This window comes from Moschus berezovskii, chromosome 20, assembly GCF_049115385.1.
Source record: "Moschus berezovskii isolate FMDL1 chromosome 20, NW_MosBer_1.0, whole genome shotgun sequence".
Classification (NCBI taxonomy): domain Eukaryota; kingdom Metazoa; phylum Chordata; class Mammalia; order Artiodactyla; family Moschidae; genus Moschus; species Moschus berezovskii.
In genome coordinates, this window is record NC_142479.1 from 37,290,744 (window position 1) to 37,313,752 (window position 23,009).

Here is a 23,009-nt window from a genome sequence, read left to right on the forward strand (position 1 = left end):
CAATTTTATTTCTAAATAGTGTTTCCACCACCCAGTTAGCAGACAAGGTAGAGAAGGCAGTTTTGGAGCGTTTGAAGCCTCTCCTGGCCAAGGCCCAGGTAATCTAGTTCATCCCATATGCTTGCCTTTTGGAAGCTCTCAAATAAAAAGTGTTGCCCCAGAGGTCACACTGACCCATTGTAGGGCTGTGTGTCTGTCTGGCAGCCAGCAGCTGCATTGCTGCTTGTGCTTCGTGGTGTGGGCACAGTGCTGCCAGGGCCCCTTTCGGGCACCCACCCTACTGATGTGTCTTCCTTTGTGGGTGAGGGGTCAAGATGGGGGAGGAGAGAGAAAGTATCACTTTTGCAAAAGGTGAGATTTTCATTTGGGGAATGAGTTTCGATTGCAATTTATGTTCCTAATCAAATAAAGCTACTGGTGGTGTTAATGTTCAGTTCACTGCTTCCACTCTTAATTTTGTGCTCTTTCACCTCAGTGATCTGGAATGATTTGCTGTATTTTTTCCAGAGGAGAGAAATGTTAGGACAGCTTCTGTGCACAAATTAGTGCTTTTTTCGAGATGAAATTGTGTAGAGCATCACCAGTAGGTTTTGCCATTCTCCTCTGAGCAGTGAGCTGAATGCTATGGCCAGACCCTGTAAATCCATCCTGTAAATAGGAATGCTCTTGTTCGTGTGACTAGATGAAGCCATGGAAGAGCACTACAATCTTAAATGGAGTGAACAACATTCTGGGTCTCTGAATAGGGCACTGAACTTCTCTATCTCTTGGTCTAAGACATGTTAAATCATTTTTAGAGTCCATGAAATTCTCAGGCATATAGAACTGGGGGGGTTCATAGAGGCCCAACCATCCAACCTCCTTATTTTGTCAGTGAGGAAACTGGAACAGAGAAGTTGAGTAATTGTACAAAAACACACAGCTACTCTGATAACATTTTCAAAATTGAGGGAAGAAAAAGGGCAGAAAGCCAAGACCAGCACATGGCATTTATTTTCATGAAGACAGAGTGCTTAAATTTCCACAGAAAGCCTAATATAGCTAAAACTGATGAACAGTTCCACACAGAAGTTATTCTGGGAGCAGAATTCATTTGTACTAATATGGGTTGTAAATTTTCATAACTCATGAGTGTGCTTGTCTGTTTTAATAGAGAGTCAATTCTTCTCTGGAAGTAGATACTCATTTGAAGGATCAGCCGTCAGAAATCGCAACGACAGCCCAGCCTGCAGAGGAGGTGCGTGTGGTGGGGCTGGCTTTCTGCACTGACACTGGGATTATTACATGATCATGTCCTCGGGTATAAGGAAAAATGATACATAGATGACCCTACAGACACTGGACTGTCCCGCTCTGGAGGGTGGAGGTCGTTTTTCACATTTGGCACGTTAATGCTTACAGTGTATCTTTAGCATTAGGACTTCGATGAGCCTTGTGAACAGCTCACAGAAAGCTCTCGAGCCACAGGTTTTTGTCAGTGCCTCTTTCCTTTCCTCCCAGTGACAGAGTGTGGGTAGACTGCATGAGCCTGAATGTTGATGGCCCACGGCAGAAGAATGACTGCCCTCATTTCCTCTCGTTCAGCCTAGTTTTGCTTGTTACTGGCCTAATTTCCTTTATACTGAGGGCCTAATATGTATTGTTAGGCAAGCATGTTTTGGGTGCCTAGTAATGACCAGTATCTGGCCTGGCAGAGACAAAAGGTGGCCCAGGAACAAATGATAACGTTTGAGAAAAATGAAAACCTAGCATGTGGTTGTCCACCCCTGTGCTCTTCCTCTGGGGGACGTGTGTTCACCATTTGTGGGAATGTTGCCCTCCCTGCCCTTCCACCTCGGCGTAGGGACAGGAAGGTGCAGGCTGCCTCCGGCGGCTCTTGGTGAGGGCGGAGAGAAGTTACTGCTCTCTGTGTTCAGAGCAAGGGAAGGGCTGAGCAAGGGTGACGGTCTCAGAGTGAGAAGGAAATTGGAATGCAGCTCGACCAGCCCAACGACCTGAGGAACAGGAAGATGGTAGATTCCAAGGATGTATCCCAGTTCTAATTATTAAGCAATAGTTTAGCTTTGGCATATTTTTGTAATTTTTGCAGTTGTGATTTTATTGTATCAGTATTTTATGACAGAATCTCATGCGAGGTGAGGCATCTGAGAGCTGAAACCCTGCATCTGGCTCTTACAGACCAAGTGGCTGTGTCTTTTGTACTGCAGAGCCACCAGTGATGCCTTTTTCCCTAGAAAAGTAATGAGACTCACCTCTCATCTAGGGAGGCAATTCATGTGGGATTTTCATAGGAAAGAGGAATGAAGTGGTCATAAATGCTGTCAGTGAAGTAGACATGTTTGAGTATTACTAGAAATGATCAGCTTTGTACATGAGAACCATGCTGTAGGCATTAAATGGGCCTTGATACAATTTCTTAAAAAGGAAAACTAACTCTGTCTAGTATTTACCATTCTCAGCTGCTGTTAAACTTCAATATCACCGCACAAGAGTTTCCCAGGCAGCACCATTGTCAGTATTTATAAATAACTGAATAGAAGCAAACTTGTTGAAGTTGGCTTGATAAAGTTAAAAAAGAGATATTTTGCTGTGTTAACTTATAAAAGAGCTGTGGGACCTTGATCCCAGATACCCAGAATTCTTGTCTCTCAAAGGGAGGAGACGTTTGCTGCACTTTGCAAATCAGCTATAGCTCTCAGTAGATTTGCTTGCAGACAGGATGATCCCTGGTGTCAGGAAATAGATTTTGGGAGGGTGCCATCATGGCATATTTGTCTCCTGCTGCTACTATTGTCATTAACTGAACTTGCGCATGAAATACATTTTTCCAAAGTGTATAAGGTTTTCCCTTAATTAAAAGCTGTACCTGGCTAAAAAAGCAAACAATTCAGGAAAAGTATCATGTAAAATGTAAAATCTCCCACCAGTGGGTATCATATGCTCATCTGTATCCAGCTTCTTTATATTTTGGTGATCTTTTCATATCATTGGGTCCTTCCTTATCTCACAGGATTCTTGATATTTGATTCTTTAAACAATAAGAATGAAAATAACAGATACACACATCTTCATTAACTAGACCTGCATTACTGGTTTAGTTAACTCTAGATTTCTTGGTAATTTTATTGTATTGGCTATTCAGCTGATTTTTATTTCTTTAACTTTGGTCAAGGTTGAACATTTCTTTGTTGGTCATTAATGTATTTTTTTCTGTTAACTGTTAAAAGGTTTTAAAAATTACTATGGCAGTAACTGTTCTTTGTGCCAATCACTATTTTTTAAGTGTTCCAGTGTACAAGTGCTCATATAATCCTTGTGAATCTGAAATGTAGGGTTATTGTTTCTATATTACAAACCAGAGGATTGAGGCCCAGAGAGGTTAAGTATACTTGCCCCGACTTTGAGGCATATCAGTGGCAGAACCAGGATTGGGTCCCAGAAATGTCTCCTTCCAGAGCCTGATATGATCATTTCCCCAGCAGACATTCTTCGTTAAAAAGCCTCTTTCAGAGCAAATTATAGACACATATTAGAATCAACAAAAAGACAGCACATATAAAAATGTTTTGCAAGCTGTAAAGTGCTTTTTCAATGTAAAGGATACAAAGTCAAGGAAGGCTGGTGAAACTCTTTCAGGTTAGGGGTGTTGTGCTTAGTCACTCAGTCGTGTCCAACTCTTTGAAACCCCATGGGCTGTAGTCCACCAGGCTTCTCTGTCCATGAGGATTCTCCAGGCAAGAATACTGGAGTGGGTTGCCTTGCCCTCCTCCAGGGGATCTGCCCAACCCAGGGATTGAACCCAGGCTTCCCACATTACAGGCGGATTCTTTACTGTCTGAACAACCAGGGAAGCCCCCAGGTTAGTGGTAGAAAGTCTCAAACAGAGACAAGAAGCATCAACTGTGATGTTGTGAACAGATGTTTTTACAAAGCACTGAACCGAAAGAGAATAGTGTAGGTATGTCCTCTGGAGACTATGACATGTGCTGTATGCTTAGTTGCTCAGTTGTGTCAGACTGTTTGCGACCCCATGGACTATAGCCCACCAGGCTCCTGTGTCCATGGGGATTCTCCAGGCAAAAATACTGGAGTGAGTTGCTATGCTCTCTAGGAGATCTTCCCGACCCAGGAATTGAACCGGGGTCTCCTGCATTGCAGGTGGATTCTTTACCAACTGAGCTACCAGGGAAGCCCCATGATATGTGCAGTATTGGACATTCTTCTGAGTCTAGCACAAGGCAGATACTTGCTTTACCAGCTGGCAAAACAGATAGTAACAGTAATTTTCATGGACATTAATGGTGTTACTCGATTGATGCAACTATTGAAATGACTGTGGTAGAAACTGTCCTGATGTCCTGCTGTCAATGTTTACTGACTTAGGAGAGGCGAGATTTAGTGTAGAAACTGCCTGTTGTATCATCGCATGGTTGGTGTGTATGATCAGTGTTCATATTTAAGTCTCATGCTATTTTCATATTGCCTTTCCATCCCCTTCGCTTGTTTTGCAGGCTACAGCTATTGATGGCGAATCCAGTAACATTCATCAGCTGGATGGCTTTTTGGAAGATACCACTCATGAGCACTGGCCCATGACTCACTCTAAGATCTGGGAGTCTGATGCCTTAGCCGCCTTAGGGGACGGCAAGGACAGCCCGTACCTGGAGACGATGATGCTCCGAATGGAGGAAATGGAAGTAGGTTGCAGGTGCCAGCTCTGGTTGGCTGCTGGAGGCTGGCTTCTGTTGAGCACAGCTGCTCCTCATGGTTCTGTAGCTTAAAACATCAGAGTTACCTGGTCTTCAGTTTAAATCCCAGCTCGACTGTCAGCCAAGTGTGCAGCCTTCGCAAAGTCACTTACTCTTTCTGCTAAGTGGGGTGGTTTTGCTTTTAATTTATTTTTTAATTGGAGGATAATTGGTTTACAGTGTTGTGTTGGTTTCTGCCGTACTACAAAGTGAATCATGAGTATACATATGTCCCCTCCCTCTTGAACCTCCCTGCCACCCCACCCCATCCCACCCATCTCGGTCATCACACAGCCCTGGGTTGAGCTCCCTGTGTTATATGGCAGCTTCCCACTAGCTGTCTGTTTTATATATGTTAGTACTGCGCTCTCAAGTCATCCCACGCTCTCCTTCCCCCGCTGAGTCCATTCCTGTCAGCACCATTTTTCTAGATTCCCTATATATATATAAATGTGTGTTAATATATGATATTTCTCTTCTGACTTACTTCACTCTGTATCACAGGCTTTAGGTTTATCCCCCTCACTAGAACTGACTTAAATTCATTCCTTTTTATGGCTGAGTGATATTCCGTTGCCATTTCCTTCGCCAGGGGATCTTCCTGACCCAGGGATCGAACCCAGGTCTCCCTCCTTGCAGGCAGACGCTTTAACCTCTGAGCCACCAGGGAAGCCCTATATATATATATATATAAACACCACAATTTCTTTATCCATTCATCTGTCGATGGACGTCTAGGTTGCTTCCATGTCCTGGCTATTGTAAATAGTGCTGCAATGAACACTGGAGTACATTGTCTTTTTTAATTAAGTGAGGGTGTTTTTAGGGACAAAATGAGGTATGAAGTGTCTGTGTACTACCTGATACCTAACTCATCATTGATATGTGATACCAAAAACGCTGGGCCAGAGCCCAGTCCTACAAATGGGACCAACAGCTTCATCCCTCAGCTTGTAAATGCTGCCCAGTTGCCTCTTCTGCTCTCCTCCCATTAGATCCTGGCGAACCACAGAAAACTTTACCTTTCTTAATTCCCGTGACACTGCTTTAGAATGCTCTTCCCAGAGAATTCTAGACCTCAGACATTATGCAAACCGACCCCTGGCTGGTTCTGAGGGGGAAACGGAGACCCGGTAAGGGAGTGAGTGACATGGCCAGGGCCGCCCAAAAAATCCCCCAGAGCTGGGCGCAGAGTCCGGGTCCTTGACTCCCAGCGCAGAATTTTCATTCTAACTCTGCCTTGATGGAATCTCATTCTGGCTTTGCTGCTAAACCAAAAACGTAAGCAAGACAACATTTAATTGGTTTTCGACGATTTAAAAACGTGTAGTTTATCCTAGTCTTGTAACTGATTTCCCCTTCTTGGGGGTAACTGTCTAGACCTGAAGTGTCCCAATTGGTAGTCTGTAGCCACACACACGGCCATTCACATACACGGCCATTTAATGTAAACCAGTTAAAATTACATACATCACTACATTACCAGTGGTCAATAGTTAGTGGGTAGTACATTGGACAGGGCAAGAAGAGACCATTTCTATCATCAATTCAGATTCTAGTGGACAGTGCTGGTCCAGATTAGGTTAATTAGTATAGATTAATTGCCTCATTTTAGTTTACACTTCCCCTCATGAGCTAACCACTTCCTGGCCTGGGAGGTGCCTGTTTGCTGGCGCTGTGTCTGTATCAAATGTCTGCTGGACTGTTATAACCCACCTAGTCTCTGGTTTGTAATGAAACTAATTTTTTTTTTTAAAGAAATACCAGGAGACAGTTCGCCAAAGATATAATAAAATTGTGTATACTGATCCTCAATTTTGGATGCAGGAAGAAAAAAATGGTGAGTGTTCCCCCACTTTTCCCTCTACATGGTACTGGGAAAAATTTCACACATACAGAAAAGTTGAAAAAAATTGTACAGTGGATACTTATATATACATCTAGCTTCTACAATTAAAATCTTGCTATATTTGCTTTATCATATATCTCCTTAGCCTCTCAGGCTTCCCAGGTGGCTCAGTGGTAAAGAATCCGTGTGCCAATGTAGGAGACACAAAAGACACAGGTTTGAACCCTGGGTTGGGAAGATCCCCTGGAGGAGGGCATGGAACCCATTCAGTATTCTTCCCTGGGAAATCCCAGTGATAGAGGAGCCAGGTGGGCTACAATCCATGGGGTCACAGAGAGTCGGAGATGACTGAGCACACATGAGCACCCATCAATTCATGTTATTTTTGGATGCATTTTAGAGTAAGTTGCAGACATCAGTACATCTTACCCGAAACATTTCAACCTGTGTATCAGCAACTGGAGCTTCATATTTACTTCGGGTTCTTTTTCCTTTTGAGATAAAATTTATATCTAATGAAATACACAGATCTTAACTGTATTATTTGATGAGTTTTGACAAAAGGGTGCATCTTGTTACCCACACTCCTTCCATCACCCTGTGCTCCTTCCCAGTCGGTGCCCCCCTACCCAGCCAACCACTGTGCTTTTTTTTTAACTTTAGATTAATTTTGCCTATTCTGGAATTCCATGTAAGTGGAATCATACATGTATTTAACCTTTTGTCTTTCATTTAGCATGATGTCTTATAATTTATCTGTTACTCGTTTCCTGTTGCTAGGGTAACAAGCTTAAGTTAGTAACAAGTTATGGCACAAATGTAGTGGTTTAAAACAAATTTATTCTCTCACAGATTTATTCTCAAACAAATTCCTGGAGGTCTGAAGTCTGAATGTCTCAAAGGGCTAAAAACAAGGGATTGGCAGGGCTGGTTCCTTCTAGCTTCTAAGGCTGCCTGCATTCCTTGGCTTATGGCTGTATTACTCCAGACTGCTTCTGCCTTCACATTGCCTTCTCCTCCCCTGAGTCACATCTTCCTCTGCTTGCCTATTATAATGACTTGTTGATTACCTTTAGGGCCCATCCCAGTGATCCAGGTTACTTTCCCCATCTCAAGATCCTTAAATTCCCTTCTGCTATAGAAGAGACATTCACAGGTTTCAGCGGTCAGAATCTGGTTTCATCTTGGGGAGCCATTGTTCAGCCTGCCACACTTTGTATCAGTGTCCATTCCTTTTTATTGCTGAGTAGTATTCCATTGTACATAGGTGACATAGGTGCCACATCTAGTTTAGCCATTTGCCTGGAGATATGCATTTGATTGTTTCTAATTTGGGTCTATTAGAAACCTGCTAAGTGTATTCATGTGTAATCTTTTTATGGACATAGGTTTTCATTTCTCTTGGATAAAAACCTGAGTAGATTTGCCAGATTATGGGCTAGGCACATGTCTAACTTTATAAAAAACTATCAAACATTTCCCCAAAGTGACTGTACCATTTTACACTCCCTGCATTGAGTTCCTATTGCTAGAGATCCTTGCCAACATTTGAATTGTCAAAGTCTTTTTCATTATAACCATTCTGGTGGGCCTGAAGCAATATGTCTTTGTGACTTTAATTTCATTTCTTTGGTAAATAATGATGTTTAGAACATTTTCAGGTAATTATTAGTCATTTGTATATCTTTCTTTATGAAGTGTCCATAAAAAAAATTGGATTGTCTTTTTATGTTTGAGTTATAGGAATTCTTCATGCATTTGGGTGTGAATTCTTTGCCATATATATATACTATTTTCAAAACAGTTCTATTGAGATATAATTCACATATCATAAAATTCATCCTTTTAAAGCTGAGTCGTTTTTAGTATATTTACAGAATGTTGCAAATGTCATTGCTGTCTAATTCCAGAACATTTTCATCACCCTAACAAGAATCCCAGCTTCCACCAGCAATCACTTCTCGTTCTCCCCCTCCTCTTCCCAGCAGCCACTAATCTACTCGGGTGAATGTTTGCAAATGTTTTCCCCCATCTGTAGCTCACGTATGTATTTTCTCAAATGTGTTTTGTTATGAGGAAACATTTTAAATTTTGATAAAGTCTAACCTATCCAATTTTTCTTGTATAGTTTTTCCTTTCTTTGATCTCATAAACCTTTGCCTATTCCCAAGTTGAGAAGAGAATCTCTTGTTTTCTTCTAGAAGCTTTATGGTTTCAGCTTGTATGTGTAGGCCTGTGATCCGTCTTGAATAAAACTTGCCTCTGGTTTGAGGTAGAGGTTGAGGTTCATTTTTCCTCCTGCTAATGGATATTCCTTTGTTCTTACACCATTTGTTGAAAAGACTTTGTTTTCTCTTCTACTTTTAAAAATTCATACATATGCATTTTGGCTGCAGTTGCTAGGCCAGTGTCGCAGTTTGGGCTGGGGTGTGTTACTCAAGTTCTCTTTGACTCATGCTTATCAGTTACTACTTTACTCAACGAAAGAAGGAAAATAAAATGTGGTTAAACATTACCTCTGAAGGATTCTTGGTACTGTGAGTGTTAAGAGAAGGAAAGGAAGTTGTGGGTAGAGAAGATTTTTAATAGCAGCGTATGTACATATACTTCTCTAAGAGTATGAGTTTGGGGTATTGTCTTAGGAAAAGTGTTCTCTGTGTCACATTTTGACTGAAAAATGAGCCATCTAAACACAATAGAGATTCATTCCTTTCAGTTTGGGTAATCGTTTTTAGAGTGTACCATTTTATAGTTCTATTTATTTATTTATGGCTGTGCTGGGTCTTCGATGCTGCGTGGGTGGCAAGCAGGGGCTACTCTCTGGTTGTGCGCAAACTTCTCTCACTGTGGTGACTTCTCTAGATGCAAAGCATGGGGCTCTAGGGCATGCCGGCTTCAGTAGTTGCAGCGTGTGGACTCAATGGTTGAGGTTCTCAGACTCTGGAGTGCAGGCTCAATAGTTGTGTGGATCAGGGATTGAACCTGTGTCTCCTACATTGGCTGGTGGATTCTTTACCACTGAGCCACCAGAGAAGCCCCAGTTCTGGTAATTTTTCAAGCTCTATTCTTTGTTCCTCTCATTCTCTCTCCCCTAACCCTATTCCAGCTTCTGTGTTTGTCCTCACATGACAGGTGAACCATCTTCCAGGCCCACCTCATGTTCGCTCCTTCCTGTGAACTCCCATAGACTTCTGCCGTGTCCTACCCTGTTGGAGATGTTTGTGGAGGGTCTTTATGTCTCCCAAATAAGCCAGAGAAGTTTATCATGTTAAGTAGTATCCCAACTGCACCTAGCAGGGGTATGACCCAGTGAGGAGCCTTCTCATCACTGCCTAGTGAATCAGTGGGCATCTTTCTGTTTGGAAGCAGAGGAAAGGGGAGTGCTGAAGGGCAACTGTTTCACGGTTGGTTTGGCCATTGGCCACAATCAGGTTGCATCGTGCAGAAGATAGCCTTACCAAGGACTCAGTGTTCTCTTTTTCAAGGACAATTTAAATTATTAGTCACTATCTCTGACTCTGCTGGAGTCTAGGTATGCATTTCAAAGGAGCTTTGTAGAACACCAAGAACTGAAACAAATTTGTGATACTTTAAATCCAGAATCCTGAAATCCTCATAAGAACCCTCTGTCTCTAATTATTCTGATTGTATGTTTAGTTGCATTACAAAACCAAATTTAAAGTGATTTGTGCATTGTGCAGTGTCGAATCTGTATCTCTTATTCTCTCTTTTCTGAAGTCAGTTGAAAGTTGATTGTACTTTCAGTAATATTTTTATAAAAATTGACTTATGCAGTATTTCTTTTTATTAATATTTTCAAAAAATTTTTGAAAATTAAAAAAATTTTGGCCACTATTGCATGGCATGTGGGATCTTAGTTTCCCAACCAGGGATCGAACCCACACCCCCTGCATTGGAAGTGTGGAGTCTTAACCTCTTGTTTCTTAACCTCTGCATCACCAGGGAAGGACCTATACAGTATTCCTGTGCTTAAAAAATCATAAAGAAATACATGAGTCAGAGAAAGGTGTTTGACTTATACATGCTCTTTACTTAAGAGAAGGGCAATTTTCTTTTTACATCTGAAATGTGTTTAAAGTGATAAAGAATCCAAAACTCCAAAGAGCTGTCAAGCCTGCCCCAATGTATAGTTAATAAGTTAATGTTTTGACTATCATCATGCAGATTTTCCCAGCAAAGCTTAGAGACAAATTGTCAGCTAATCAAGTGTTCAGGTGTGAATGTTTTTTTTTTTCCCTTCTCCAGTAATCAGATAATTTAAAGGTTAAAAACAAACCCAACTGCTCAAAACTCCTTGAATGGGGGGTGGATCCTAATGGAACCTAGCTTTGCACAGACCTCTTCAAGGAGTCTACCTCAGAGCCGACAGAAGCTTTGAAACAAGTTCCTTATTTCTTAAAACTAACTCCTCATTGGCTTATTTATTGGTAACTTTTAAATTCACCTTTTCAGATAGAGCAAAGGCATTGTCTGCCTTTTGCACTGCTAGCTCAACCCTTACGCTTAAGAGACATGCCTGTGAACTCCTCACAGGTTACTGGCCAGTAGGACAGCTCTGATGTCTACTCCAGCATTTCTTTACATATAGTCATTTTATGCCTCTCCTTTTCTAGACCAAAAATTTCCAGCGGTAAGTGAAAGGCCTCTTTCTCCTCATCCAATCAGGATCACAAAGACAGCAGCTCGAAAAGACCCAGATGTGAACATCGTGTTAGAAGGGCCCTGCAATGGCGCGTAAGTGGTAACGAGCCTGTCTGATTTCATTTGTAGTTGGTTACCTTTGACCTTGTTAGATTTTGCATTCCTTTGATAACCACAAGACAGAGAGAGATTCTTCTCTTGACCAAGATCTTGCCAAACTCCAAGATGGCCTAGCAGAACAGTGTATTTATAAGATGGGCATTGAGTGTGTTGCATCTTAAGGAGCCTTTAGTAACAGTTAGCTGATTTTTACGATTGAAAGCATCACAGTGGCACCGGTGACTTTTGTGGGTCATTACTGCAAGATTTGCTTTAAGAATTCTTTTGTCCAGATGTTGGCCCCATGAGGATGTTTGGTTCATGTAAAGGAGAAACAGTGAGTGGTGATGTTGGGTTTGGTGCAGCGTGAGGAAGGGAAATGAAGGTCAGCCTTTGGTTGTCCAACCTTCAATATGCTTTAATGGTTTACTCTCACTTGCAGATGATTTTGAATGCTCTCATCATTTTTATTTGCTCTCAGTTCCCTGGATGAAAGTGTGGGAACAGAGGAGAGATCGGAGAAAAGAGAAGCTCCCCTTCTCTCCCTTTCAGAAGATGCTCAGCGGACAGAAGGCCGAACTGCCCTCTTTGTCCCGCCAGCCATGTGTCGCAGCATCGGGGACTACTGCCGCCATTTCGAGCACTACCTGCGGGTGATTGCCCACGAGGCCGTGGGCTCCTTCAACCCATGGCTTATAGCTGAAAGGTTAGTAGGAGGGAATGCGCTCTGTTGAGGAACAGGGTGCTATGTGTTAACTTGACTGCAGAAAGGCCTGGCCAAGGTCTCAGGCTGAGCTTTTGGGCCCTGGAGTTCCAGTGGCTGCTCCAGGGCTGGGGAACAGGCTTTCTCTGCCAAGTGCCTTTCTTCAGGGAAAGGAGATGGGAGATTCTCCATCCCGAGGAGCATGCCTCAGCCTTCCGCCAGAAGTAGAAACTTCGTTCAGGGCAGGCTTCCTGTTGGTGTTAGTAAGGTCACCGTCATCAGAGAACGTGAATTATGACTGAGCAGGAAGCAGTTATGATCTTGAAAGCTTCATGGTCAAGTCAGACTTGCACTAGGACAGCAAGTGTATAGACTTCACTGCACTTAACCTTCTCCTTCTGGCTGTCGCCTCCCCTGAGAAGGGGAGTTCTGTGGAGTCAGAAACCAGTGCCACTACTGCTAGATATTTGAAGAATGGGTAACTTTCTTTCATGTAAATATTCAATTGAAAGATGTTTAGAAATCTTTAGAAATAGTGCTCAAATTTAAATTCCTTACGAGTATCATTTTATTATATACGTGCAGATAATTTTCATCCGTGAACCTAGAGTATACTGTTATGACATCTTTCTTGAACAGGTTTCAGACATGTTCCAGGAGTTAATAATTGCCTTTTTTTAAGTTGCTTATTGTTTTAATATATTATTCAAGTTCTTCACATTCTAGCCAACACCTCTCAACATAATTTTCCTCATGATTCGATGTGCTGGTTAATCTCACCTCCACCCCCACTCTTTCTCCTGAGAGTCTCTTTCCTTCTACCCCAGCCTGGCCCAACTACTTTCTAGATCTGCGGTGCGGCTCTTGTCCTGGGACGTGTCTTCATCACCACCCTGAGCGTGAGGTTCTCCCTCCCATGTCAGGGTCCTTGTGTTCAGTTCCCATGTGGCTTCCTCCTTCCTGGTTTACTCCCCACTTTGATGGAGCCTATCCTGCTTTGTGTATCACAGGACAGTTCCTGAGACTTATATGTTTGAAAGTGTCTTACCTTCATACTTTACTGATGATTTGGTTGAGTTTTAAATTCCTGCTTTATTTTTCCCAAAGAATGTGCCTCCCTTCTTCTGTGGGGGTGAAGGAGGGGTTGTCATGTAGCTGCCACGAGCAGGGGTGGAGACCCATCAGCCCACCAGCTCATCCTGCAGTCTCAGTCTGCGTTCTCATCTGCTGCCCAGGGCTTCTTTCCACTTTCGTGGTTCCTGGTTCTCTTACTTCCAGAGTCTTTCTGATGTTCTGTGAGACAGGTCAGCTTGCTTCTCCTTGGTGTCTTCCTCTGTGCACCCTCAGGTTTCTGCTTCCTCTGCATTTCCTCTGAACTGCTGAGTTGTTTTGATTACCTGTCTCATCTACTTTCGTCTTTTTCTCCATGTAGTTCCATGTGTTCGTTTATCTCCTTTTGTTTTGATGGGGATTTGGGTGGGATCAGAGATAATCACATGTCTACTCCCTTAAGTCAAACCTGAAGTCCTAAGACTTCTCATAATAGTACCCTTTGAAGCATATGAAGACCCTTTGTTCTGGTTGAGATACCATGTATATTTTCTGGGGAGGAGAGTAGAGTAAACTTGACTTGCTTCCATGCATTAACCTGCAGCCCTGTAGCATGCCCACTGGTTTGCACAGAGCCTGTCTGGATTCATTAGGCTAACTGGCATCTTGGGAAATTTAAAATAAGCCAAAGAAGATAGACTGTTCCCTGTATTACCTTCTTATTTGATTAATGATACGTTTTGTTACAGTTGTTTTGTAGTTGTAGGGGAAGCGCTGTCCCCACTGTGAGGACAAATAGGGTAAGATATAGAGGTTAGAGTTGTTAAAATGTGCCTGAATTTCACAGATGTTCTCCTCTCTTGTCCTTGACCCTCAAGTGACAGCACATCTAAATATTCCAGCTCTGCTTTTGATCTCTCTTGTTTCTTATTTGGGTGTTCCAAAGATGAGAAGTGTATTGATCTAATCTTGAAGAAATATCCAAGGACAGTTGGCTTCATCTGATAGCCTCTTGGGTGAGGGAGAAATCAGCTGAGTTTTTCCTCTTTATTTTACTGTCTCCATTCCTCCCTTCACCTGGAGAAAAGGACTATTCCAGTGATCAGAAGGTACAGATAATATAAACTGGATGTAAATAAAAGCATGATTCTGAAAGGAAAGGTTTAAGGTGATGATGCTTTTAATGAAAGCAAACTCTTAAGGATTCCTGGTTGGAAAAACAGATCAGGAGTCTTCTGGTTGAAAAGAACAGACTGAACATATGATTTATCTATACTCCCTGTAGCCGTATCCCACTGTATGTCACTGAAAGACTGAATAAAACGCATGAAACCATAAATGACAGCAAATAAGAACCAGCAGGAAAATTTTGGAAGCCATGAAGCAGTTAGACAAATGGGCAGTGACTTACCAGACCAGAGCAAGCCAAGAACCTGATGAGGGTGGAGCCAAGAATCAAGCTAATTTTGTGCAGAAGAATCTTGGTAAGACTCAGGAAGGAGAAGCACTGGGGATGCATGCGTGCAAGGGAGTCAGAACAGAGGAGGCTTAATTGAAATTCTCATTATTGAATAGAGCAGATCACTAAGAGATCTCAACATGTGCTGGAAACCGTGAAAGCTACAGAGGCTAGTATAACAGAGAAAACACTGGAATAACGGGATTTACAGAATGTGAGAAGAGGGGAAAGGAGGAATGGAAACTAACAAGGCAATACTATAGGAAGACTCTCCAGAAGGTGATGAGTCTTGCTCACTGTGAGTGAGCGGGTAACTAAGTGCGTGAGTAACTGATGCTGAATATGCCATGACGCGCTGTTGTGCACAGGGAATCGGGCGTCCTCGTGTAAGGAGGTGACGCAGGGCTCCAGAGTTAGGACTGGGCACGTTCAAATGGTCGGAAATGAGAAGCGTGTGGTAGCCCTGCCACAGGACATAAGAGCACGCTTCCAAAGTTTGCCCTGGAATTCTGTGCTCAGCTAAATTATAAGCTTCCAGAGGGTGCTTACCATCAGCATGAGAAAGAGGAAGACAGGATTTAGGAAATTTGGGAACTCTAACATGGAATTTCCAGGAAAACGGCAAAAGCTATTTTCAAGAGATTTTTTTTTATTTTTTTCTATTTTGGCTGCACCACGCAGCATCTGGGATCTTTAGTTCCCCACTCAGGGATCAAACCTGGGCCCCCTACAGAGGAGGTGCAGAGTCTTAACAAAGACCACCAAGGAAGTCCCTCCAAGAGAATTTTTCCGTGAGCCTAGAAAACAACTAGTCTAGAATAGGAGGACAGAGGACTCTAGGAGGAAGTTTCCAGACGGGGAAGGCAGGGTAAGAAATGTTAAAAAAGAAGAAAACAGATACATTACCTAATGTGCTTGGGACCTTGTATCAGGAGCACACATTGAATGTATTTGTGTTTCTCTCATAGTTTGGGGGTGAATTAGTGATAGGAATATAGAAAGCAAAGCAAGGCAAGCATCAAAACAAACAAAAAAAGCACAAGTAATCACTTCTGCTTCTAGTAAGGATGCACTTGGTAATTTGGACTGCCTCTCCCACTGAGGATCACTGTTAATAGAAAAGCTAGATCCAAAATAAAACATACATGCTTGAAGGCACCAGGACGTAAACTAGGTAATAAGAAATAACTGGGCCAGGATCCTGGAGAAAAGACAAAGACCCAGGGAAGTTAGCCCTTGTCTGACCCTGGATTGTTGGTTCTGGGGTGAATGACACTTTCAGTGGTCTTTTCAGATCAGAGGATAGTGGTGGGAATTAAGGGCTTGCCAAGGGCTGACCTGACGAACTTTGCTCACTTCTGATGGGGACCCTGAAGGGTGGCACTCTGGAATAAGGGTGACCTGGATGCCAGCAGGCCCTCCCAGGACTCCACTCAGCTCCACTTCATCTCACTTCCTGAGACTGAACTGAAATCATTCTAGATTGTTGCCTCATGGCCACCGAGCAGAAGCAAACTTAACTTTTCTCTGAAGGTTTATAACACTATCTTAGGATTTAAATTATTCCTGCAGTTTTCAAACTTAGTGTCTGATAAATGGTAAAAAAGCCTGGTAGCAGAGAGACAATAACAAGAACAGACCCACGGCAGCTCCACATATTAGAGCCATCAGACACAGATATTAAAATAACTGTGCATACTATGTACATAGAGGTAGAATTTTGGCAGAGAACTGGGAGTAAACTAAATCCATGTGGACATTCAAGAACTGAAAAATACAATTTCTGAAATGAAAGTGAAAAGTGAAGTCACTCAGTCGTGTCTGACTCTTTGTGACCCCATGGACTGTAGCCTACCATCCTCCTCCGTCCATGGGATAAGCGACTTATCAAATGGGCTAATATCAAATTAGACACATCAAAAGAAAAAATTAGAGCCTTTTGGCTCTCTGAGTAGCACCATGGTGGTTAGCATGAGTAAGCATCTTATGAAAGGAGGTGCAAAGGGCACCGAGAAGAAAGTGGTTACCCATTTTCTAAGAAACATTGGTATGATGTGAAAGGACCAACTGTGTTCAATATAAGAAATATTGGGAAAACACTAGTCACAAGAACTAAACCCAAATCACATAAGATGGCCTCAAGGGTTGTGTTTTTGAAGTGAGCCTTACTGATCTGTGACTGATGCAGTTGCATTTAGAAGATTCAAGCTAATTACCTTGGATGCTCAGGGCAAAAGCTGCGTGATTAATTTCCATGATATGATCTGACAAAATGTGCTCCATGGTCAAAAAATGGCAGACCATGATTGAAGCTCATGTTGATGTCAAGACTACCAACAGTTAAATTTGCTTCATCTGTTCTGTATGGGTTTTACTAAAAAAAGGCAACAAAAAGATTTGGAAGACCTCTTATGCCCAGCACCATCAGGTTCACCAAATCCACAAGATGGTGGGAATCATGACCCGAGAGCTGCAGACAGGTGACATGAAAGAGGTAGTCAGTAAATTGATTCCAGACAGCATTGGAAAAGACAGAAAAGCTTGCCAATCTATTTATCAGCTCCATGACATTATTGTTAGAAAAGTAAAAATGCTGAAGAAGCCTAAGTTTGAATGGGGAAAACTCACGGAGCTGCCTGTGGAGGTAGTCATTCTGAAAAAGCTACTGGGGAAGAGACTATTGCTAAAGTTGGACAAACCGATGGATACGAGCCACCAGTCCATGAATCTGCTTAAAATTCAGACTTTAATGGTGATAAATAAAATATCTTGTTTGGGGGTGGGGGGAGAAAAAAGGTAGAGACTTGGACATAGAATAGAAGAAAATATCTAGAGTGAAGCATGTGCTGTGCTAAGTTGCCTCAGTCATGTCCGACTCTGCAACCCTACGGACTAGCCTGCCAGGCTCCTCTGTCCATGGGATTCTCCAGGCAAGAAAACTGGAGTGGGTTGCCATTTCTTTCTCCAAGGGATCTTCCCTACCCAGGGATCAAACCTGGGTCTCTTATGCCTCCTGCATTTGCAGGTGGGTTCTTTACCACTAGTGCCACCTGGGAAGCCATGAGTGATGTGTGGGGATACACAAAAAGATGAAAATGAAGAGAGAGGATGAGGGGCATGGAGGATAAAGGTCAAGGTCTAATGTACATGTGGCTGGGGTCGCGGGAGAGGAAGGAGAGGGGATGGGTCAGAATGACATCCAAAGAGATCGTGACTGATAACTTCCCCAGAGTAACACTAGACATCAAGCCACAGATCCAGGAAGCTCTAAAAGTCCCAAGCAAGAAAAACAAAAGAAATCCATATGTAGTATGTATCACAGTATTGTTGGAAAATGAAAGACTGAGAGAAAAAAAAAATCAGCCAGAAGAAGAGGAGAAACAGAAACAGTGGAGGCTGGATGCCCTGGTGTAAAGTTTCAAAAGAGAAAGCTGCCAGTCTGGATGTAAGCCCAGTGAAGTGTACCTCAAGAAGGAAGGCAGGAAAGGTTCTAAACAAAGCTGCAAAAATTTATTACCAGTAGACCGTCACTATAGGAAATAGTGAAAGGGTATTTTTCAGGCAGAGCAAAAACAGTCACAGGTGAAAAGTCAGAAATACAGGAAGGCAGGAATTAAGAAAAAGTCAGTATGTAGGCAAGTGGATATTGACTGTATAAAACAATAAACTGATGTCTTATGGGGGTGTAAGAATGTATACTGAAGTACATGATAACAGTAGCATAGACATTGGGAAAAGGATAAATGGAATTAGTGTCCTCAGGTTCTTGCATTGTCTGGGAAACTGGTAAGAATATCAATTAATGTTAGACTTTAAGTCAAGGATACTTATTGTAATCTAGAGTGGCCACTAAAAGAGTAGTAAAATAGTGTATAATACCCAAATTAAAAGTGAAAAAGTAACTTAAACAATCACAGAATCATAAAAAAGTTAAGAAAGAAGAGAGAACACATAGACATAAAATACTTAGTATTTTAGTAGTAGAAGGTCAGCTGTATATCAGAATTACGTTAATGAAAGAGTACTTTACACACCCATTAAAAGACTAAAAATGGTCAGATTAGCTGCCCCCCCTCAAAAAAAACCAAACCACAAAACAGCTGGGACAGGAATGGGGTGGAAGGGATAGGAAAAGCAGAGGGGCACGTAGCTTCATTTCCTCTTTTGTATACTTCTGACTTTTGGAGCTTTTAATGTTTCCTATACAACCCTCCAGATCAACAAGGTTTGGAGGATGTTGAGCGACCCTAAATTGGAATACAGGAAGAAACCAACTGTATATCCAAGAAATAGCCACACTAAAGGGATATATACAGATAAGAACTTGTCTAAGTCACTTTTGAATGTAGTATTTTGACTGTACCCTCTGGCTAAAGGCAAAGACTGTAAACACATGTTAGATTCTAATAAGTTTCTTTTACCCAGCAGCATGGGTTGCTGCTGCTGCTGCTGCTGCTGCTAAGTCACTTCAGTCGTGTCCGACTCTGTGTGACCCCACAGACGGCAGCGTGGGTTAACAATTCTAAAATTACTTTCTCTGTATTTTAGTACTGATTGAGTAAGTATATTGTGAATAATGAGAGTCAGGTTTTAGGGGAAAAGCTGGAATGAATCCTCTGTTTTGAGGTGAGATTGGAGGTATTGTGACTTATGGTTTCTGATAAATATACAGATAGACATGGGTGGTGCATCTATGCACCTATCTGTCTGAGCCTGTCTGCTGAGAGGACCTGGAAGCGTTCGTAGCAACGAGCACACTTGGTGCCCAGAGTTTGGTTTCGAAAATACTCTTCCCCATGAAAAGGTACCAGGGCTCCTTGGAGAATTGGCCAATTCCAAGACTGGGGCTGGGAAAATGTAACATGAACCTGAAACTTCATTTTTGTGCCAGAATGGACATGTTCAAAGAATGATGCGGGCATGTCAAGAGGACGTGGGAGCTGACTTGAAGGGGCTCCTGCCGGCCGTTCGGGGGGGACACTGAATATCAAAATAAGTAATAATAGAAACAGATTACAAACTGTTGAATAAAATAAGAATCCATAAGACCAAGCTGATACGAATGAATGAATGGATACCTAAATTCATAAATAAGTAATAGAGAAGGGAAAGCTCTTCCATATAGTAGCATGCCAACTATTGAACAGAGAAGAAATGATGAAATTAAAAAAACAGTGTTGGCAACCTTGTAATAATTGATTCCGCAAGTTTGATGAGAAGCAGAATATTTATATAGTCTCAAAAGTATCTCCCTGCAATGTACGTATTAATTAAAAAGGGGGGGGGTAGTAACTACAGGGTAGAAACTTGGCAGACATCAGCATGACCAAGTGACAAAAATGAACCCTCATCGTAATAAGACAAATAATGCCCCGAAGGGACACAACATCCCTTCTGGGCATTTGTTCCCAAAACATAGAATGTGAACCTGACCATGAGGAAGCGTTAGACAAACCCACACTGAGAGACATTCTTAAAAACAAAGCTTCCACTCTTAAAAAAATATGAAGATCATAGAAGACAAAGGCTAAAGAACAATTCTACATGAAACTAAAGACATGTGACTGACCATTGACTGCAACATGCGATCCTCCATTGAATCCTGGACAGTCTACAGAATCTTTTCTTTCAAAGGTCATCTTTTGGACAGTTGGCAAAAAATTGAAAAGGTCTGTAGGTGAGATTGGGTAATAGTATTGTGCCTGTGCTTAGTCACTTAGTCGTGTCTGACTCTTTGTGACCCCATCAACAGTAGCCCACCAGGCTCTTCTGTCTGTGAGATTCTCCAGGCAAGAATACTGGAGTGGGTTGCCATTTCCTTCTCCAAGATAACAGTATTATGTGAGTGTTAATGTTAAGATTTTTATAATTGTACCAGGCTTATTTAAGAGAATGTTTTTGTTTTTAGGAAATGTATCCAGAAGTACCGCATGTATTTGTGTATGTGTATGTGTGTAGAGAAACTTGCAGTTTCCTGCCCCCTGTCCCATAGAGAAGGCGCCCATCCTTTCTTCTGTCAGGCAGTTGGTAAGCCGTGGGAAGTGGGCTGGACTGCAGCCAGTTAGTGTCCGGCCACCTCTGGCTTCAGCCGTCTCGAGGGTGAGGTCCATCCAGTAGGTGTTACAGGCCCCTACCTCAAGCCTGACTTTGGAGTCTAAGCACCACCTTCTTACTGTCTAAGGAAGCAAGACCTCTCACCTTTTTTTCCTCTTCCAAAATACTTTAGCTATTCTTGGCCTTTTGAATTTCCATTTAAATCTTAGAAGTGACTTAGTAAGTCCCTCAGCTGAGTAACAGAGTGGCTCCCATACTTGGCTGTATGTACCTTTAGCTGTGTTGTTTATCTTCCAGCTTTTCAGAAGAGCTGGTCGATGAAGCCCTCGGGGCTGTGGCTGCAGAACTGCAGGACATGTGTGAAGATTACGCAGAAGCCGTGTTCACCTCAGAATTCTTGGAACCTGCTACGTGACAGCTCTCCAAGGCGGGGCCCCTCGTGTCACACTGGCCAAAGGGCGGCACCCCCGCTTGGTTTTAGCCACAGGAAAGCTTTGTCCTCAGCTGTCCATCCAGGGCCAGAAGAGCTGCCCACTGGGAGGAGGGACGCGCCTTACTCTGCATCTTCTCATTGTCAGAGCGAATGGTTCTGGTAGCTTATGCCAGGATGTGTCCTATTTATGAGTGCCCAGGAAGTGTCAATTGATGACAGTATAATATTTTCTGAATGTGTAGTTTTCCCATTGAAATACCATGGTCATTCCACTGGCTCAGTTTGGTGATCAGAAGGTTCTGAAAGGTTATAGATTAAGTCTGCCTCACACAGGGATTCAAGTTGCTGTTGCCAGCACAAGAACAGTTACTGTCTGGTCCCATCACCTGGCTCATGTTCCCTGCTCTGACAGTTCCTACCAGGACACTTGTCCTGCTGGGTTACAGACTTTGTCGAGCACAGGACTTGGTTATGCTGCCCAACCCTGCTCTGTTATTAAAATAGGAACTCAACTGTCGTCCGCGTGTAACAGCATGCACACGCTCCTCTCATTCTCAGTTGCTAGGTGCTGCTTCGCATTTTTAGTTCCTCAAGTCTTCTGTTGCTGTGAGTTGACATATTCTGATACACAGATCTCTGAATTCAGAGGAATTTCCTGGACCTCAGGAGAGGCTGGCCTTCTCTGGGGTTTGGGCGGAGGTACGAGCTCACTCTCCTCTCTGCTGAGGTCACGGAGTGTCTTGTGCCTCCGCACCGGAAGGGAGCCTGAGTGGGAGGACAGAATAGATCCAGATGGTGTGAAGACGACAGGGTCTCCCCCAAGACAAGAGGAAACTTAAGAACCACGACAGCTTAGTCCTCGAACGTCTTCTAAGTCCTGTTTTACCAGGAGGAAAGCCTCTTGTGCTTTCAGAAACTGAATTCAGAAAAAGAAAAGGAACGTGTCTAAAATAAGGCCACTGCCTGGAAAAAGTTCCCCTCACTTTTTTTGCCTGAGGCCTTGGTGAAAGAAATGTAGAGAACGAGTGACGTGAGACACACCCCACGGAATAATGTGAATCTTTTTATAGCACATGCAGTGTTGTCATCTGGGATTTGTCTCTGAAGTACAAGTATTTCAGGTGATAATTTAAGCTGCTTGATCACACATACTTGTGCAAAATTGATTTTTGTTTAATGTTAATGTTTTCCTGCTTAATTTTATATAACCTCAGAATTTAAAAGGCCTCAAGGGAAATTATAGGTCTTTAATTTGAGGAATTACATAATGTACACTTGAATTGATAGAAGCGTCTGTTATTGATAATTTGTGTGGCAGTTTTTATTGTTGTTATTGATGATTTGTGTGGCAGTTTTTATTGTTGATTTTTTTAAATAAAGTTGATACTTTAAAGTATGTGTTGGTTTAAAATAATTTACATATCCTTTTTCCCCTCAGGCAAAGTGAAATGGGATTTACAGGAACCACTGAGAATATTTTTATATTTAATATGAGTATAGTGGATTATTTGCCACCTCTCATTGTCCCCCAGAAAGAAATACATGATAATGAAAGCTAACATTTATGGAGCACACATTGTATACCAGCCATAGGTCTGAATGCTTTCCCTGTATTAATTTATTTAATCCTCATATCTGTGTGAGGTGGATACCATTATTATTCCCATTTTATAGATGAATCAGATGAGGCCCAGGATGGGGAGATAATCTGATCAAACAAGCCTATGTTCAGTGACGCCATGGGCATGGGTTCATTTACTTACTCCCGTAAAGATAGTTGTCAAAGTTTCGAGAGTTCACTTGAATGCATCCTCCCTCTTCCTGTCCGCGATCAGCATGTGACGCCACCCCTCCAGACGCTGTGGTCTGGAGCAGTCCTTTGCTAAGTCCTGTCTGCTACAGAGTCGAGTCCAGACTCCTTTGCTTAGTTTGCAGATCTTTCCAGCATCTCT

At 42.5% G+C, this 23,009-nt stretch overlaps 1 protein-coding gene and 1 pseudogene across 8 annotated transcripts in view; both read left to right on the forward strand.

Moving 5' to 3' along the window:
* The window catches only part of KIAA0753 (KIAA0753 ortholog), a 65,631-nt gene extending 43,168 nt beyond the window's left edge, over nt 1–22,463 (forward strand). For 5 of the 8 annotated variants that reach the window (XM_088828812.1, XM_055404171.2, XM_055404169.2 and 2 more), the window contains 7 exons: nt 20–98; nt 1,154–1,237; nt 4,512–4,697; nt 6,507–6,588; nt 11,232–11,352; nt 11,840–12,064; nt 20,922–22,458. In XM_088828812.1, coding sequence (XP_088684938.1) covers nt 20–98; nt 1,154–1,237; nt 4,512–4,697; nt 6,507–6,588; nt 11,232–11,352; nt 11,840–12,064; nt 20,922–21,039 — 895 coding nt within the window. In that variant the 3' untranslated portion in view covers nt 21,040–22,458. Of the gene's footprint in view, nt 1–19; nt 99–1,153; nt 1,238–4,511; nt 4,698–6,506; nt 6,589–11,231; nt 11,353–11,839; nt 12,065–20,921 lie in introns of those variants that run through there. The other 3 variants (XM_055404173.2, XR_008682978.2, XR_008682979.2) reach the window with 3 other exon arrangements.
* LOC129542003 (small ribosomal subunit protein eS1 pseudogene) lies at nt 12,078–20,899 on the forward strand (annotated as a pseudogene).
* Nucleotides 22,464–23,009: the final 546 nt, after the last annotated feature.